The 19,171-nt window shown below is 33.1% G+C and overlaps 3 protein-coding genes and 1 pseudogene across 5 annotated transcripts; 2 read left to right on the top strand and 2 right to left on the bottom strand.

Moving 5' to 3' along the window:
- On the top strand, positions 139-1,843 carry LOC109326653 (cytochrome b5-like). Its single transcript, XM_019559377.1, has 3 exons — positions 139-267; positions 1,194-1,260; positions 1,339-1,843. Exons 1-3 carry the CDS (start codon positions 181-183, stop codon positions 1,587-1,589), a joined length of 405 nt encoding a protein of 134 aa, XP_019414922.1. The 5' UTR covers positions 139-180; the 3' UTR covers positions 1,590-1,843.
- LOC109326849 (GTPase-activating protein gyp7-like) lies at positions 2,841-7,995 on the bottom strand. Of its 3 annotated transcripts, none has more exons than XM_019559722.1 (5): positions 7,639-7,995; positions 5,585-5,720; positions 5,458-5,507; positions 4,663-4,716; positions 2,841-4,525 (listed from the first exon to the last, which is right to left on the bottom strand). In XM_019559722.1, exons 1-5 carry the CDS (start codon positions 7,824-7,826, stop codon positions 3,283-3,285), a joined length of 1,671 nt encoding a protein of 556 aa, XP_019415267.1. In that variant the 5' UTR covers positions 7,827-7,995; the 3' UTR covers positions 2,841-3,282. The 3 variants fall into 3 exon arrangements, with proteins under 3 accessions (XP_019415267.1, XP_019415269.1, XP_019415268.1); XM_019559724.1 differs by having other exon boundaries at positions 5,585-5,758; positions 7,639-7,749; XM_019559723.1 differs by lacking the exon at positions 7,639-7,995 and adding an exon at positions 7,368-7,516.
- LOC109327009 (probable 6-phosphogluconolactonase 4, chloroplastic) lies at positions 11,666-14,331 on the bottom strand. Its single transcript, XM_019559976.1, has 3 exons — positions 13,936-14,331; positions 13,494-13,629; positions 11,666-12,359 (listed from the first exon to the last, which is right to left on the bottom strand). The coding sequence occupies exons 1-3, from the start codon at positions 14,283-14,285 to the stop codon at positions 11,898-11,900; spliced, it is 948 nt and encodes a 315-aa protein (XP_019415521.1). The 5' UTR covers positions 14,286-14,331; the 3' UTR covers positions 11,666-11,897.
- Positions 18,805-19,171, top strand: part of LOC109326380 — an 8,339-nt pseudogene continuing 7,972 nt past the window's right edge.

Below are 19,171 nucleotides of genomic sequence, written 5' to 3'. Positions count from 1 at the left end.
AATAAAAGAAAGAAGAAGAAAGGTACCTCATCTAATCCCTTCTCTATGTATGATTCCCTCGTGCATATTCATTTACATACCCTCTTTTTCTCTACACCCAAGTAACCAAAAAACCGAACTTTTCTTGTGGGTTTGACTTGAATTTTTGTGGGTCCCTTTTGTTTTTTTGTAGGGAAAAAAATGGCTTTACATCAAAAAGTTTACACTTTTGAAGATGTGTCAAAACACAATAAGACCCAAGATTGTTGGGTGATAATTTCCGGAAAGGTAATTTAGTTGTAAGAATTTATGATTTACTGTGAGTTATTGATTCTGTGAATTGCTTTACACTGAAGCAAAAAATCAAGGCTTTTATTGCTTGTGCCTTTGACAACTTTGATGATTAATGTTTGAGCTGAGTAACATGTGTATAAATTATAAATATAATATTAAATCATGTCTGCTTTATTGGATTTTCTGGGTACTATTTAACTTTTTGGAATTTAAAACACTAAATTATTTGAATGCATGGTCTAACTTTATTTTAGGGCATCAACATTGATAATGTGTAGTACTATTTACATTGTCATATCATATGGTGATTTTGATGTCAATAGTTTTGATAACGGGATATGTCACAACAACACGACAACCAAACCTTATCCCCAGTAGGCAGGATCGAGTATATGAATCAAATAATATCATAATGTTCTATTCATAAATCATTTCTATTAACAAAACGATAATTGGATGTTACAAACTAATAAAAATGTATGTTAGGAATAGATATAGATATACAAATTAGTCTTCAGGTACTTCATTTCGCATGTCTTTGCTTCCTTTACTGCTTTCTCAATTGAATATACTTGGATGCATGAAAGGTTAGCATTAAGCTAAAGATTTGTTTCATTTTGTGTTGGAGAATTAAGAGTGGATGGTTTTTAAGTAAACCTCACCCTTGTTCTGGATCTTCTAAAAACCAGGGGAGGAAAATTAAGGATTATTGAAACACCGTAGTGCAGAGTCCCATCTCATATAGGATGGCATGGATTTTAACTGTTTAGTCATAGATCCCGGTTAGCTAAGATGTATCTTTTGAAATTCAGTTATTGTTTAAGAACCGAAAAAGCCGAAGAAGAAAAAACTCGAGTTCTTCAATGTTATGATGTTAATGTATGCCAACCTAATAACTTCATATACTTCAACTATATTAGGTGTATGATCTCACCTCTTTTATAGAAGATCATCCTGGAGGTGCTGAGGTTTTGTTAGCCGCAACAGGTACGCTTATATTGTCCGAAGACGATTATCGAAAAACTAAAGGGTAACCATACTGATCATACGTATTCATTATGACAGGGAAAGATGGAACCAGTGATTATGAAGCTGCAGGACACAGTGATTATGCTATAGAAATGATGAAAAAATATTACATTGGTAAGATTGATACAACAAATGTTCCACAAACAAGGATCTACACTCCACCAGAGCAAGATCAGTATAGTGCATACATGAGTACAGAATTTATGATCAAGTTTTTGCAGTACCTGTTCCCTATTCTGATATTGGGTTTAGCCTTTGGTGTCCGTTACTACACCAAGAAAGAGTAGATCCTTAATTATATTGGACCCTTTTGAAGGATCATTTAGGATTCTATAAAGAGCTATGAAAAGGGTAATGCTTAGTTTTATGTATGGTGTTTTAGCATTGAATGTGGATTATTAAGCCAAATTTTGACTTTCTTCTGTAATGGTAGTAGTGCCATTATATATCTTAATAATCTTACACTGGCTTATGAGTTAGTGTTGTCTCATTATGGATGCTTCATTGCTATTTTCTTTTCTTTGCTTAAATGATAAATGAATTCGCCCATTACAGACACTTGGCAAATAGTTTGATTATTTAAACATGATGTTAGAGGTTCAATTTCTGCCTTGTGTATATTGAAAATGTTGTGGGTAAATGCGAAAGTTACTACATTGATCTTTATCCTTTGTGCATATAAAAAAGGTGATACAAAAGTTTTTACATTAAACAAGCCTAGCGTGTAAACTTATTTAGAAGTATATTATGCCTACAGGGTCTTTCTTCAAAAAGGCTATTACATTTACTTTTAAGTATACATATATAACAATTAAATTGCAGTTTGAATGAATTTATTTATATTTAAATTTCATAAAGAACTATGTCATATTAAAATAGAATAATATAATATAATTAAATAGATGAGTCTTTTAGATGAGATAATAATCTTTTAAATTGGTCATAGCTTTAAAAGTTTAAATAATATGGTCTTAGCAACCTGAGCTATTAATTTATGTAGTTAGAGATGATATGAGATTAAATATTGACCGACAAAATATTAACATGAGAATAAATTCAATCCAACAGATATGAGAATGTTGTATTGAAATAAGACACAATTGAGAATAATTACATGAGCAAGAAAAGAAAATTAAGGTAATTTCTATTGTTGAAAAGATAATACAATTGTGCATTGGTTCCTCTTCATATTTATATACTTAAAAAGCTTCTCCAATCTTATTCTTTAAAATTAATTCTAGTTTGCTAGTTGTTGGAGTTGAGTATAAGCCGAGTTAGGACAGGTTAAAACTTGTCCTTATCCAACCCTAAATATTAGCCAAGTCATTTTTTAAACTCAGGTCCGACCCTAGATCCAAATTGATTCTATACAATAGGAGAAAATCTTCAAGGGTTTATTAATAATTATAAAAATCCTGCTACATTTTTTATGCTTCTATGAAACCGGCTCCTTCACTTTGGAGCATGATGCGCCCTCTCAGCACTAGTATATCTCAATCAAACCAAAAGCTAAAACTCAAATGGTATGCAACTTTGCCAACAGCTGAGAGTCAAATAACTTATGAATTCGAGTCATAAGAGACAACATCATAGTTGTTCATAATATCTCCACCTCTTTTAACAGACAAGGTTACATGCTACCCACCACCTGCTTTTAGCAAAGGTGCTCCAAGATGTGTCTTAAATCAGATTTTTTAAACAAACACAGAAAATGATGGGAACATACAAAAGAATGAAAAAGGCAAAATGAAAAGAAAAGGATGCCATGTATATCCACCCTCCCAGCTTCCATCCACATAAGCCAACATTGTCAGAAGTAAATAAAGACTTGTAAATTAGCAGTGAGAAGTTTAAGGAAGCAGCAGATCTCAAAGTAATAAATTTGGCATTGCAGTGCTTATTTTCAGATGCAGAGGAGAAATCTGGCACCATGGAAGTAAAGATAAAGTAGTTCTTTTAACTTTTAAGTAACAACTTCATTCATTGTCTCAATTTTATTTTGTCATTAAGGCTGACCACCAAGTTATGTGCATCATCCAGCAACTTCCAAACATCAAGATGTCCTGCCATGCCATTGCATTCCTTGATGATCTCATCCATGCTGCTATACTTCTCGATGATTAATTTCCTCCGCTGTAACACTGAAGCTGCTATGGCATAAAGCAATAAATCTTCTGTTGGTGGCGCACGCAGCCTAATTCTGCTCCATGCAGATTTCCCGATACCTGCCCTGATTGCTGCTTGATCTGCCCACATTACTTCCCAAAGGCAGAGAGTCTGTTCAAATGTCAACTCCCTTCTAAACAATACCACCACCATTCTGTACACGAAAAAGCAATCATCGGCCTGGAGCTTCTCCAAATGTCTAAACAAGTGACCATCCTTAAACTTGATTATCTTTGCAACTATATCGAGTTGCCTCCTAATACCCACCTCATCAAGCCTGAAATTCTGCCTTGCCTTCCTCATGAATCCCACAAAACACCAGAAAGCCTCATGATCTTCTGGTATAACTGTAACTATAGGAGATAGCAGGTCACTCATACCTTGGCAGTAGCCAATTTCAGGGTCGTACAGTGCATACGCTTCAAGAATAGCAACTAGTCGAGCAGCATGAAAGATTCTGCCAGCCTCTAGGTGACCATAATCCTTCAATCCAACAGCCTCCGCAGAACGATGTGCTCTACTATCCGTTACAATAGCTTGGGAGGGGGAGTATGGCATCCATTCTGCATTGGCACGTACTGCATCAAGTCGGATGATTCGTTGCCATGTGGGAAAATCTTCATTAGTTTGTAGTTTTGATGGGACTTTCCTTAGAGAAGGAGAAGAACTTCCCTTGGAAGTCCTCTTGGGATTGCTCTCTTCCCGAGCATCATCGGAAGGAAATGCCTGAATTACCTCAAGACCTTCAGAGGAGTCTGAATCAGAGGAATCGGTATCCAGTGCAGAGGCATCAGCATTGCTAACATTAGGAACACTGTCTCCTTCCAACAGGGCACTAGATGGATCGTCCGAATATTCAGTTTCTGGGCTCCTTTCCTCACTAGAAAGGGATTCCCTGGCACTTGTTGCATCTTCAGACTTTGGAGACCCTGGATCTTGAATAAGACTTGGACCATCTCCTTCATAGCTAATTTCGCCACTTTCATTTAAGTTAGGGCTTCCATTGCTCTGCTTTAGCAGTTGTCTGCATTGTCTACGGAGTTTCTCATATTCCTTTCTGTATTTATAGATTTGGCATAAAAGCAAAATCATGTCAAAACCTAACAAACAGAAGAGGGGAGTACAAACAAAATAAAGTTCTGAACACCGGAGAAATGTCCAGCATGGATTTGGGTAACAAACTTGTATGCGTACCTATTTTTAGTTTTTATAACATCTCGTTCTGCTTTGGTACTGTCCAAGTCATAGCTGTGTAAATGAATGTGTAATCAATAACCATCAAAAAGTTGGCTTATACAAATGAATACGTGCAGAAAAGAATGGAAAGTAACAAATCACACACAAAATAAAAGAGATGGTAACCCACTAAAATGGATCCACCCAATTGCTTTTTCCCAGCACAAAAAGATTTATTTAGTGGGCTCAGGCAAGATATGTGAAATTTCTTTTATAACCTCTGTCTATCTCTCTCCTCTACTTGACCACTTGACTAGAAAAAACAACCGAGGATCCATTCCCACAATCAATATTTGCCCTAAAGCAAATAACCAAGTTTCAGCTATTACAAGCTGAAAGATAGTTAGTGTTCATTCCAACCAAGCTATGAATGAAGCACAGACACTTTGAATTTCATAAGAGGAGCAAGAAAGCATAAACGCTTGACACTTCAAATATTAATATTAAGAGTAAATTACACTAACCACCCCAGATTACACTTGGTACCCTCATATTTCAAAAGCTAATAATTTAAGTGCAATGATAATTGAAGGGAGGTGAGTATAACCTCAGAAATAAGAGGGTGTCAAGTGAAATTAAATCCGACAACAAGGGATATCAATCTCACTTCATGAATATTAATGGTAACAGATTTTGTTCCATGTGTAATTATATCTCATGAATGTCCGTACTTCCTAGATCCCAAGTATGCTAGCAAAAAAAATTAAATAGTAAAGTTCAATCAGAAATGAAACAGAAATATGGCATGCTTACACTCCAAGTAGGAAAGGCCAAACTTCAGCCCTAATACTAGGATCAACACCCTGCATCAGATATAGTGTCATTAATTCAACAAAGAAACACAAATTCAAAATCTAGAGAAAAAGACTGGTAAACTCACTCCACTGCGAACTCTTTTCAGGAACTTAATTCCACCATCACAGAGTCTCCCATCTTCTGTAAATAAGCTTTTCCATTGGTGACATGAAAGGACACGTTTTCTTTTCCGACGTGACCATGGTGATTTAAGACGGCCCCTGGAATTTTGCCCAAAAGAATTACTCATTACAACTACCTGGATGTGAGTTTTGGAATAGAGAATAAGTAGCAAAGAATCATTTAAGAAATTTAGGGGAGTAAAAAAGTACAAAGAAAATGTTCTTCTTCAAGATTAAAAGCACATCACAGCACTCTATTATACTAGATCAATCAACTTTTTCAAGCATATACAATATTTTAGTTCTTACAATAACAAATCTATGTTGATTAGGTTATAGTTTTGTCATATTTCGTACATTTTTTTGTTCGTGTTCGTAGATTTTGGAGTTAAATGGCTTATGTTTGATTATCTTCTTTCATTTGTGCTAATTGCTCAAACAAATAAATCCATTCAGTACAACCTACTTCTATCTACATATGAAAACCAACTATGTCAAGTTTGAGAAGCATCACTCTACTACTTATTTCATCAATGGGGTCTCTGCTTACAGGTAAAGTTATTCAACAAAGCATTAGAAAATCAAAACAGATGACTACACATCCCAACAAAAATATTACAGCATCACCTATGTTCATTTGAATTTTTAACTTCAGTAATTTATTTATTATTATTATTATGAGGAGGAAGGGCTAAAACAATCACAAGTAAAAATTTATGGGACATGAACGCGAGATTTAATTATATTTGTTTTAAAAATGGAAGAGGTATAAATTATAAATGATTGTCCTTGAAGGCTTGAAGACATCATCAATAACAGCAACAAGGAAGTCTTTTCGGCTTTTCCACGATGTGTGGTCAGCTACATTGATTAAACAAGAGCATTATGTTTTGTCATAAACCATCTCTCACACACATATCCGGACAAAAATCCAGATTATTTAAAGCCCCTAACTGTGATCCTTGACACAGCAGGTAGATTGACAGATTACGACTAAAATAGGGCAATTTGGTGGAACAAAAGTCCCAACATGAGCAGGGTCCAGGTAAAGGCTGATTCCACGACTCAAACCCATGACTTCCTTGTCATGACAAGGACTTTAACCATTTCACCAATATCCCCTTCGTAGACCATTAACTACAATATATATTCTTCAATCTTTTAGACACCAAAAGTATATTTTGGTTGAGAAATTTTTTTATCCAGTCTCCAAATGAACATTCTCACTAAATATACTCTAGCATAGATTTCCCTTTCCATCTTAAGAAGACACAATACAAAGAATATATATATATAATGCAAAAGAAGGTGTTTAGATATATCCAATGCAGATCACAATTAAGTTGCATTTTCTCCAAACAAATGATTTTTTCAATGCAATTGATTTGACATGAGAAAAGGGAATGATAGGAAAGGAAATTCAGACTGAAGAATATGTATCTCCCTCTCAGAAAAACCAAAAGATCTATCTCTCCTCAACCCTCTTCTCCTTTCACAGACAAACCAAAATTGCTTCTTTTTTCTTTTGAGCATTGTAGTTCCAACAAAATCGACGATCAGACGGAAACTCTGAAGAAACCGAAAACAGAAACGGTGAACCACAATAACGCAAAACACACAAGCTGACACTGACAGCAAGATCTGGCACGAAAATAAAAACAGAAAGTAATCGAAATCTGAGTTCAAATAAATTTTAATGTTGGATCATTAAAAAAATCAAAATGGAAGAGAAGAAGAAGAACTCACCGATCAGAAGAAGAGGATGAAGAAGCTGGTGAGGAAGAAGTGACAACGAATAGAATCGAACGCAAATGAATCCAAGACGATGACGAAAGAGAGGAATTTGAAGATGACGAAGATGAATTGTGACTTCGCCTAAGGCTAAGGTGATTCATCTATGAAATTTTTCCTTCTATATAATTTACAGTTATTTTTCCTTTTTAGTTGAACAAAATCGGAATCGAAAACAGAAGCTAGGGTTTTTGTAAAGCATTCGAAGGTGTTCTGGTTTTTTTACCTACTGGTACCGTAGAAGAAGATGACGGCGACGAGAGCGATTCCAGCGACTGCCGTGAATATGACCACCGGAGAGGATCGGATGGCCGCGTCGGCCATCAAGGAGGAGAAGGTGGCGCGGAGGCCGCCACCGCCGGAGAGGAAGGGAGTGTCGTTGTTGTTGTTGTTCAAGTGTGTGGAGGTGAACATCGAGAGTGTGAAATTACTGGAATGCCCCCTTTGTATGATTATTTTGGATTTGTTTCCTTTTTATGTAATCTAACTTCTCTTGATAGGGTGAGAGAAGCCCTTTGCCAGTGTTAAGAGAGAGAAAAGAGTGGTAAGTAAGAGACGAATCTATGCATCGGGGAACGAAACGATGTCGTTACTTAATTGCATCATACCATGCATGCCAAAGTCATTTTTTTATAGAGAAAAAAATGGATGATTGATATTTAATCCAGAGTTATTAATTATCAAACGGATTAGGGCAATATTACAATAGTATAACGGTTTAATAAGTGGTTTACTAATTAAATCATATATCAGTGAAATTAAATAGTTATATATAATATGTTAACATTAATGTTAAAAAATCATTAATTTTTTTTATTTTTATTAAAAAATTAATTTTAAATAAATACCGGCATAGTATGATCATTACAGTTCATTGAAAACCGACATGTATGACCATTTTTATCAATATGATTGTATGATTGGTATAATTATTATACCGTATAGGTATAGAGACCGGTTTACCGATTGAACCGGCTGACATGAACCAATTGTTACAACACTGTATTTAATCATTATTAATTCTTTAAAAAATAATTCATATCAATGATATTAAATTATTAATGATGAATAATATAGTGATGATGTGTAAATCTTTATAATAATAATAAATAAATATACTTTTTTTTTATTATACAATATTTTTGTTTTGTAATATATGCGTGGGCTTATTCTCACTCACTATATGGATAATTATTATTATGTCTCCTTTAATTATGTAGTTAATTCAATAAAATTAACTTTATAATTAGCTAAATTTTGAAAAATGATTACCTATAATATTTATTTAATTATTTATTAATTAAATAATTAATAATTATAGTAATTAAACCTATAGTTTAAAATCCAAATTTAAAATTCTATATTTTAATATTTTATTTATAACATGATATGCAGTATTTTTTGTTTTATTTTTAATATTTTTCTATCTAAAAATATAATTAAGTTGCATAAGTTTATAGTATTCTTTCACGGTTAACATTATACATTACTAAAACGATATAATATAATATGGAGTAGTTTATACATTCATTTAATAGTCAAATACATAAATAATTTATGCATCACAAATAATCTAATATGAAAAAAATATATACATAACAAAAATAATAAAGTTTTTAATTGGAGGTAACTATGCAATTTATTAAATTTGTGAAGGTTAAATTGGTAAGTAAAGTATTAAAAGTTGCTTTCACTTTTTTACATCTTCTTTAATGAGCTTCCTTAAAATTATTTTTTCTAAACGTTACAAATTTTTAAAAAACAACAAAATTCCTTTAATTTTTATTTATCGAACGACTCTATTCATGGGTTGATTCAAAAGTTATAAGCTGCACTTTAAAAAGAATATCTTAATCCCAATGTAATACTAGAAACATTCTCATTTAAAACTAACTTAAGTATGAATTAAATACTTAATCAACCTAGCTAGCCTTTGACATTATATTTAACTTATTTTTTAGATAACTTTACTTGTCCACTTAAAGGGGGGAGAAGAGAATGAAGAAAGTAAAGCCTAGTAGGATAATTGCCCATGTACTCCTTATCCATATCTTGTGACATAATGAAGTTACTTAAATCAATTTAGTTTTTTAGTCATCATCGACTTTTAGATATAAGTAATACATATGAATGACACAATGATTGTATATAAATCCTTACATTGTCAATGTATAAATATTATACTCATTTTTATAGCTGCTTGTGTTGGATGGTTCAGGTCACAAACAAAAGGATTCCACTGTGGCAATGAGATTGTTGCAGATAATGTTATGATAAATTATGAAAGGCACATATCATATAGGGATAAACTAATACCATGTACTATATTTGTAATTAAAGAGAAAACATATTAATTCATTCTTTCATTAGCATGCAAGGAAGACCACTTTCTTAAAAAAATAGGTAGAGAAATAAAAAAAAGTAAAAAAGAAACAATCTTGTGAGACCCACATGTTTTGCCTTTTGAATATTTCATGATTTATATAGGCCCTTTTCATCATCTACCACAATGATGAAAGAGATTTTAAGGAATAAAGAGTGGGTCCAATTTCAAAGTGAGCCTTGTCTTCTATAGGATAGTGACAACACCAAGATGCCAAGGCCTAAGGATGTGTTACAAGTCCTAATTACAACATTGCACTATCTGTTTTCATAAAGTATGGCCTTAATCATGGGAAGTAGTTGCAGTCAAATATGCTAATATTGAAGTGGTTGTTTTGGTTTTCAAGCAACTATGAACCTTGTCTAGGACTTCTTGATAGTGAAGTGGAGGTTATTAGGGGTTCAAACTTTGGAACCAATATTTACGATATAAGATTTCATTAGGTTAACTGCTAAGTTACTCGTGCATTTATACGTGACTGAATGGTTTTGACGTATGTGTAATAAAATAAATGAAATATAAAGATAATTGTTGGGTTTCAAATAAATATACTCCCTTTTACTTTTGATACTTCTCATTTATAGATACACTCAAGGTTTTGGTCTTATTATGTGGAGGATGAATAAAGCTAGCACATTTAACAGATCTCTATGTCAAGTAGGAACAGAATAAAGACTACCTTCCCAGGCATGTACTTCAAGTAACATCTAATAACAAAAGGTAAAGTACTTCATCTAACAAAGCATTATCTTTTTGTTGGACCAAGCACCCAATTTGCAACAGAAAAGATACTCAATTGAGAAAATGGATGCAGGATTAGAAACCAATGTATACTTTACATGGAAAATAAAAAAACTTTGCAAAAACCAATGCCATAGGAATCTACAAAAATACATAAAACATTGTGTGAGAAATATTAAGAAATAAGAGGTAAGGAGTTCATTGTTTGTATCCCCCAAAGTTGCACTGGCCATGTGCCCAAAGGAGATCTCTTGCTTATATTAATGGATTTAACATCATGGATAATGTGTAATATCTATAAATTATAAGTAAAATTTTTATATATAGTCAATACATTAATCACCCATTTATTTGTATTAATTTTTTTCAAATGTCAATGCTAATTAAATATGAATGATAAATGCAATAATATCATATAAAACTTTATATTGTCAATACATATATTGTTTTCTCATTGGCTGTTAGGTATATAAGATCAAGTCCCTTCTGTGCATGCCCTTTTGGAATTTTGATCTTGAATATCTTGGATGAGCATCTACCATTAGGCAAAAAAAATATAACTATGAGCCTAGTTGCAACCCTTTATTACTTAACCTATCAGCAATGGTAAAAAAATTGTAAAAATAAACCTCCTCATGATTCATTTTTTCGTGTGACTCATCGTGATTAAGGTGGACCTCACAACTTTATGATCACTTATACAATACTTTCTAATTAATCACTAATCATGTCTTCACATCAATTGTACACTTGAAAGCCATCAAATACAATGCTGAGAAGATTCAGAAACATTTCATTTCTCTTCATTACTCTCTAAAACTCAACTTGCAAACAAATCCTAAAGAAAGATACATGGCCTAACCAAAAAATTTAGCATGCACATCATTTCATCATAAGGCACTGGTTAAAGATTTAAAAGTAGCAAATGTGTATTGTACTTTCCAATACACACCTTATATGTTTGATTTCCCTTAAAGATTACTGTTAGGGCACTCACTAACATGACCAATAATATATTGCACAGGTTGCAGGAAAGGACAATTGTAAGAAAAGTAACATTGAATGATCATATAAGAAAATAGTAACATTTAAATGACAACCACATTCAAAATGTAATGAACACAACTTCAAAGAAAGTGAAGTCCACGTATTTTTATGTTCCTTGACCTTAACATAAGAATCTGATAAGTTGAGAGTTGAACACAGCTCAGTTTATACTTTTATTTGCCACAAAAGAAAGATGAAAATCCTCTCTAGTGCTACTATCACTGAGATAAGGGGATTCAGCACACATGTTTCTTTACATACACAAATTCAATGCCGTGAAGGCAAATACACTAGCACAACACCTGCATCAACTTCTACAGCTTTGAGGCTGCAGCTTTGTCCAAGAACCATTTCAACTCATCTTCAGGTGAAACCAATGCAACGGGAAGTTTTTCAGAAGTTTCCGATCCACGCAGCGCAGAATGAACTGCGTCTGCTTTCCCAGCACCAGTCACCACAAGTACCGCATAAGCAGAAGAATTGATCACTGGAAAGGTTAAAGTAATTCTCTCTGGAGGTGGTTTTGGCGAGTCCTTGATGAAGGCAACCCATTTTTTGTCCTCATTCACAAGAGAATGTCCGGGGAACAAAGAAGCTACGTGACCATCAGGGCCCATACCCAGAAGCTGAAGATCAAATTTTGGAAATCCGTTTGATGATGAAGCTATCACATTGTTCTTGACCAAGTGTCTGATACGTGTCTCGTAATCATCTGCAGCTCCCTCAGCTGACAGGGTATCATTGATTGCATAAACATTGCCAGGAGGAATGGGCACCTGCCAATATCCGTGATGAAAGTACCGATGGGGTCAGTTTCATTGAAAATTGTCCAGATAGAAGACTAGGGAGGGAGACACAGTATAGGGAGAGGCCGAGAGGGGCAGTATACATTAGGCAGGCATTTTAAAGAAGACTATACATGAATAAAATATAGCATATATAACTTGAAATTTATAGCAATATCGTCCCTCTTGCATCATATTATAGGAACGAGAAAATACTCAGCAAAGTTTTCAACATAATACCATCCTATCCAATAAGGCACGTGAAAGGTTTTATTATATCTCAAACATGCCTTTTCACACGAGTCCTTTGGACTTGGATGCGTGGAACTCGTCTTTATATGTGTTGAAATTTAACTTTTCTTTAGAAAAATGGGGCGGCAAGTAGTGAATTTCTATACAGTGGGCCATAGAAGGCCTAATAACATGTCAAGAAACAACTATCTCAAAATCTTAAAAAGTTAGGCAAAGGCAAATGACATCATTTTCCCCCTCTTGCGTCAATCATATTATAGGAATGACAAACTCGTAAATATAATGCAATCCCATACAACAACAAGGCACATGAGTTACTTTATTATATGTCTAACATGCACCATCACACAAGAGTCATCTATGCCTGGAGTAGGGATAATGTCTCCACTCGTTAGGTATATAAATATGTTCCGTTTATATCAACTGCAGAATTCCACATTATTTCAACAGAAAATGGTATTACATTGACATGACATAAAATTCAGAATTTTTTCTACGAAGTGTCTCGTGCCCGTAGCATTCTAAATAACACAAGTAGTAGGTGATTCTGTTAGATGGTGAAGCTAAATGAATGACTTTATTAGGATTCATATGTCTGATCTTCTACAAAAAAAGTAGTCTCTCCGTGAAATGTTTGTAACTTTGAAGGAAAACATGTCCATATACAATGTTCTATCCATTTCCAAAATGGTTTTTCTACCCTCACATATTATTGCCTGTTTTTACAACTGTTTCAGCTTGAACAGATACACACTATGAACTAACCTCCTCTTTTTCAATTTTACGAGTTATGACAGCAACACATATCAAACAATAAAGGGAAAAAATAACTCGAAAACATGTTGAAGCACCATATACAATTTATGATATTACCTTGGAGAGGAATCCATCATAAGCAAGCTTGTAGTTACTATCGTCGTGAGTCTTTGGCACAACTCTCTCATCCAACCAAAACACATGCCATTTAGACCATTCTAAAGTATCAAAATAAGGAGCTTCCAGAAGTTTCCTACAATTCCAACATCAAAGTGAAAAACATTAGTAAAAAAACATTCCACTCTAACTAATCCAATCCAAAACATTATGGGATGACATATTTAAGAGGACAAAGCTCTCACTGAACATGATGTTTTTCCATTCACAAAAAGTCAACCTTGAGATTCAATTTTTGCTACGTTCCAATCACACTAACTTAGTAAACCATAACACTAACCTAAATTCAATGCAATCAAATTCTGGGTTTCTTATAAAAATTGGATCTTTTATATGAAATATTAAAAAAAAATCATTTTTTTGTTGAAAATGAAAACCCCACCTGAGATGAGTGATCAAGGAGCCACCAGACAAAGTAACAGTAAAAGCCCCTCTTTCTTTGGTGAACTTGTTAGAGATTTTAGCAACATATTCAGCCAAAGACACCGCAATCTCTTCCTTATCGAAAACCTCAACCACCACGTTGTTCTTAGTCTCTGCCATCGATGCTTTTACTTTGCAGGCAACAGTGTTGTTGGGTTTGACGCTGAGAAAAGATGACTGTGAATGGTTTTTGAAGCTGAGAGAGGGGCAGAAGAATTTGCGAGAGGGTGGTAGGTGAAGGGAACAGAATGGGGTTTGCGTAGTAGTAGTGTATATCGAAAGGAAAGTGGGTAATGTGGTGAATGCCATGCGCACTGCGCATAGGGCTTATTCTATTCACTAATTTGGGAATAGGATCCTCTCTCCCTTAAAATTAAAAAAATAATACTTTATTTTATAAAAGTAATATATTACATCGGCCTCTTCATATATAATTGGTTGGGACATGATTGTGGACTATGATGCACGGAATTGCCAAATACCCCCACATGTTGGTGACCGACACGGATACGCTCAGATTCACGAATGATACGTGTCCATAGAGTATCCAAAAATTAAAAATAAAAATAAATATCAAGACACATATCAAATTCGTTTTCAATAAAATATAGGATATATAGATTCATTTTGAATAAAATATATGATATATAGATTCGTTTTGAATAAAATATAGGATATATAAATTCGTTTTATGATAAGATAGATTTGTTTTCAATAAACACTCACTTATTTAAAGATCACATCCTATCAACGTACCATCACACCACATTGACCCTCAAATAGCTAGTACTTTCCGATCCATAACGTCGATGGTCGGTGCTTAGTGTTACTGTCTCTACCGTCATAGGTATGTTGTGAAAAACAAACAAAAAAATGCTTACATTTCTTACTTCTTAGTTTCTTTTCGCTTAGCATGCCTATTTCTAAGGCTAGACAATAAGCAATTTTATGAATTATTCTACTATATTTTCTAGTTTTGATACTTTGAATTTTGGAGGCAATGATTTTCATTTTCCATTATAATTTTTACTTTGAATATTTTGATTTACACTTATAATTTTATCATATTTTATATATTTTTTATTAATTTATACGCGTATCCCTGAACGTATCGTATCCTACATTTTAGAAAAAATGTGTGTCGACGTATCCGATACACGTATCCGTATCTGTGCAACCCTAAATATTGATTGAGTCCAATTTTTATCCCAAACTCAATCCTAGACCCGATGATATCCAATGTTATTCGGACTCGATTATGGTCAAACCATATCGGGTGAACGGATAGGGTGGATCCTACACACCCCTAATATCAACAAGGATGATATCTTTTGTCTCACACAAAGTATATCTCTCTAAGATCTTGATTATTAAATTTTTAACTTTAATATAAATTACATCAAATACTACATTTTTCCGAACAACATGTATGCTCCAAAGACTTTGAAATAAGATCCCAAACTTAAGTGATAAGTGTTATTTATGTATTATTTTAGAGATACACAAAAAAATGTATGTACGAGTTTTATATATATTTTTGGTAGACTAAATGTATTTTTTTCACCATTTTAGGTAAGAGACTAATCTTTTTTAGGGTGAGTGAATGTCAATCTCAACCATTGTTGCTCGCATTAATTAAATCCTTGATATTTTGGTCATTATAGAATCTAGTGGAGTCTTGCATCACTAGACCAAATCTTGTTGATATATGAATTTTATATATTGTCACGACATCATCTATTATTTATTTCTAATTATAATTGACTTTTCAAAAAATTAATTCAATAAATGAAGAATAATATAATTTTTTTTTTGTCTTGCAATGTTATTTTTGAAAGTAAATATGTTCTACATAAAAAGGTATTTAAATAGTTTTTATTAGTTTTCAAAATACTCTATTTCATTTCTTGAAAATAAAATATTTGTATTATAGTTATTATATTTTTAATGTAGATGTATAAATATTGTTGCAACTAGCTTCATCTCATGCAATAATTTGCCTTTGGGAATTTATCCTATTTATGTATTATGGAATGTAGGAGGGGTTATTTTGAGGTGGACAGGATTCTACCTTATCCATTTACCTAGTGTGATTTCATCATGGTCGAATGAGTTTCGTTCATTATAGGATCAGGTGGAAGTTCAAAAAACTTGACTCGATTAATATTTAGGGTTGGGTAAGAGACAAATATGATTCAGCCATACTCGTCTAATGATCACTCATTATTTATATATAGAGTTAGAAATGACTTGAACCAGAGCTCAACTTGATAAGAATTTGTTAAGTTAGATACGAGTTATTTTTTACCTCGAGTTCGGCTCGGTTAAAGTTCACGAACTATTCGACTCAACTTGAAATGATTCATTTGGACAACTTAAATAATTAACTCAATTTTAAAAAATATTGCACAAAATTCTGTATATAAAAATAACAACAATAAACATAAAAATAATGCAAAGACATTATATAATAACAAAAAACATAAAAGATTAGCTTATATATATATATATAATATAACATATATATACACATTATATTATATATACGTTGTGATTCAAGAGAGAACAATTCTCATATTAAAATTGTGTGAACAATAAATCCCGGCCTTACAATAATGGTTTGGATTAAAAGTTAGTTATTAGTCACATGATAGTCATGTGTATGTACATTTTAATCATAATTGTTCAAATAAGATCCAATGATCCATATTAATTGTTCTCATTTCTCACACTAACGTATTATTCTCACGTGATATATATATGGATTCGTTTACATCCAAGTTAAGTTACAATCAATCTCATCCAATAATTTTCTTAAATCCAAAGAACTAAATGCTGAACATTGAGAGAGGAAAAAAAAATCTTAGATAGTTTTTAAGTCTCACACATTTGGTCTGTTAGATTTAATAAAATCAATGAATGAGATTGAATGTAACTTAATTTGGATGTAAACGAATCCCTTTTTGTATATATATATATATATATATATATATATGTATATAGATGTGTGTAGATTTGCTAACATACCTACACTTAATTTAATGAAGGATGGTGTACCCTAAAATTATGGACCAAAAACTCACCCAAAAGTTGTAAAAATAACTTGAGAGATAAGGTTATTTTGGTAAATCTATTATTATAAATTTTATTAGAAATTTAATTTTCCTCTCTCATATCTCCTTTTTCATCTCTCACCTCTCATCCATTTTTACAATGAAGAACTAACATTCCCCCATGGCTAGTTGTGTCACTATGGCTCATTACAATTAGACTTTTCATGTCCAAAATCCAAATATATTTTCATTTTAATTTCCACCAACTGTAATCAAATCATCATTGTGTAATGAAAATCAAAACAAATAAGCTATAAGCATAAAGCATGTTCTTTTACACAAATCATATCACGTGCACAATATTTGACATCATTTTTTTATGCATATCACTTTGTTCTTTTTCTCATAATTAAGATGGCAGTCACTATTTTTGTTGATTTTTACTACATGGAGGAAGAAATGGAGAAAGAATAATGGCAAAACTAGCCATGGAGGAAGGAATTGAGTTCAAAATGAATGAGATATGAGAGACGAGATTGGAGGGAGAAAAATAAATTTTAATTTAAAATAATTAAATACATTTTGAAATAAATAGATTTACCAAAGTAACTCTAAATCTGAAGTTATTTTTACAACTTTTGAATGGAATTTTGGTTATACACATGTTAGTAACCCCATACCCACACATATATATCGAGCTAGTTTATAGAACAAATTTATCGAGGTAAATAATTAGTCGAGTTTCGGATGAATATCGAGTCCTAATTATATTTGTATATGTGTATTCAATTGTGTATAGAGAGATATTTCTTTGGCAAAAATAGATAATGCATTTTATTATAATGAGATATTAGTTAACATAATTTCATACTTTTAATTGTATTTTCAATTTTTCTTCTTCTATCCTAGATACCTTTATATAACTTATTTATTGTCACAATGTGTGTATCATTTATTCTTTAATTTTTTTATCATATATATATATATATATATTTGCTCTTGGAATAAGATTGATGCATATTCATTGATAATATCCTCTTCTTCCTAACTCTAATTCTCTCATCCTCTGAACATTCTTCTTTCTTTTCTTCTTCTGGTTTTTCGGTTCTGGTTTGGTTGTTCAACAACAACCCAAACAACCCAACAAATTTGGTATCAGAGCAAAGGCAAGATCCTGTGGGACTCGAGTTGCAGAAGCTGACCTGGTGAAGAGGAGTTGAGAAAGCCGTGTGTGAATCAACTGGTTGAAGGAGAAGCTTGACAGAAGCAGATCAGTGAAAGAAGTGAAGGATGAGCGGAAACAGCAACAATCTTCAAGCAATGGGGCTTCCAGTCCTTACCAACAAGAATTGGGATAGATGGCAAACTCAAATGAAGGTGTTGTTTCTAGGTTTTTAAAATTCTGTTAATTCAGTTATGGCAGGTTTGCTATATAAGGAAAGTTTCCATTTTGCTCTTGGAATAAGATTGATGCATATTCATTGTTAATTTCTTCTCTTCTCCTTCCTAACTCTAAATTCTCTCATTCTCTGAACATTCTTCTTTCTTTTCTTCTTCTGATTTTCGGTTCTGGTTTGTTGTTCAACAACAACAACCCAACAAATTGGTATTCAGAGCAAAGGCACGATCCTGTGGGACTCGAGTTGCAGAAGCTGACCTGGTGAAGAGGAGTTGAGAAAGCCGTGTGTGAATCAACTGGTTGAAGGAGAAGCTTGACAGAAGCAGATCAGTGAAAGAAGTGAAGGATGAGCGGAAACAGCAACAATCTTCAAGCAATGGGGCTTCCAGTCCTTACCAACAAGAATTGGGATAGATGGCAAACTCAAATGAAGGTGTTGTTTCGGTATCAAGAAGTCATTGAGGTTGTACAAGATGGAGTCTTGTCACTAGATCAATCAGAAACACAAAAGAAAGACAACAAGGCTCTGTTTCTGATCCATCAATGTGTGGATGATGTTCATTTTGAGAAGATACAAAATGCCATGACAGCCAAAGAAGCATGGGACATATTGGTGACAAGTCATGCTGGAGGGGACAAGATCAAGAAGGTCAAACTCCAATCACTAAGGAAGCAATATGAGCTATTGCATATGGAGGAGGGTGACAAGGTTGGTGAATACTTCACCAAGATTCTCACAATTA

This window comes from Lupinus angustifolius, chromosome LG14 (genome assembly GCF_001865875.1).
Source record: "Lupinus angustifolius cultivar Tanjil chromosome LG14, LupAngTanjil_v1.0, whole genome shotgun sequence".
Lineage (NCBI taxonomy): Eukaryota > Viridiplantae > Streptophyta > Magnoliopsida > Fabales > Fabaceae > Lupinus > Lupinus angustifolius.
The sequence above is the reverse complement of the archived record's forward strand: the minus strand, read 5'-3'. Positions and strand labels throughout refer to the sequence as shown.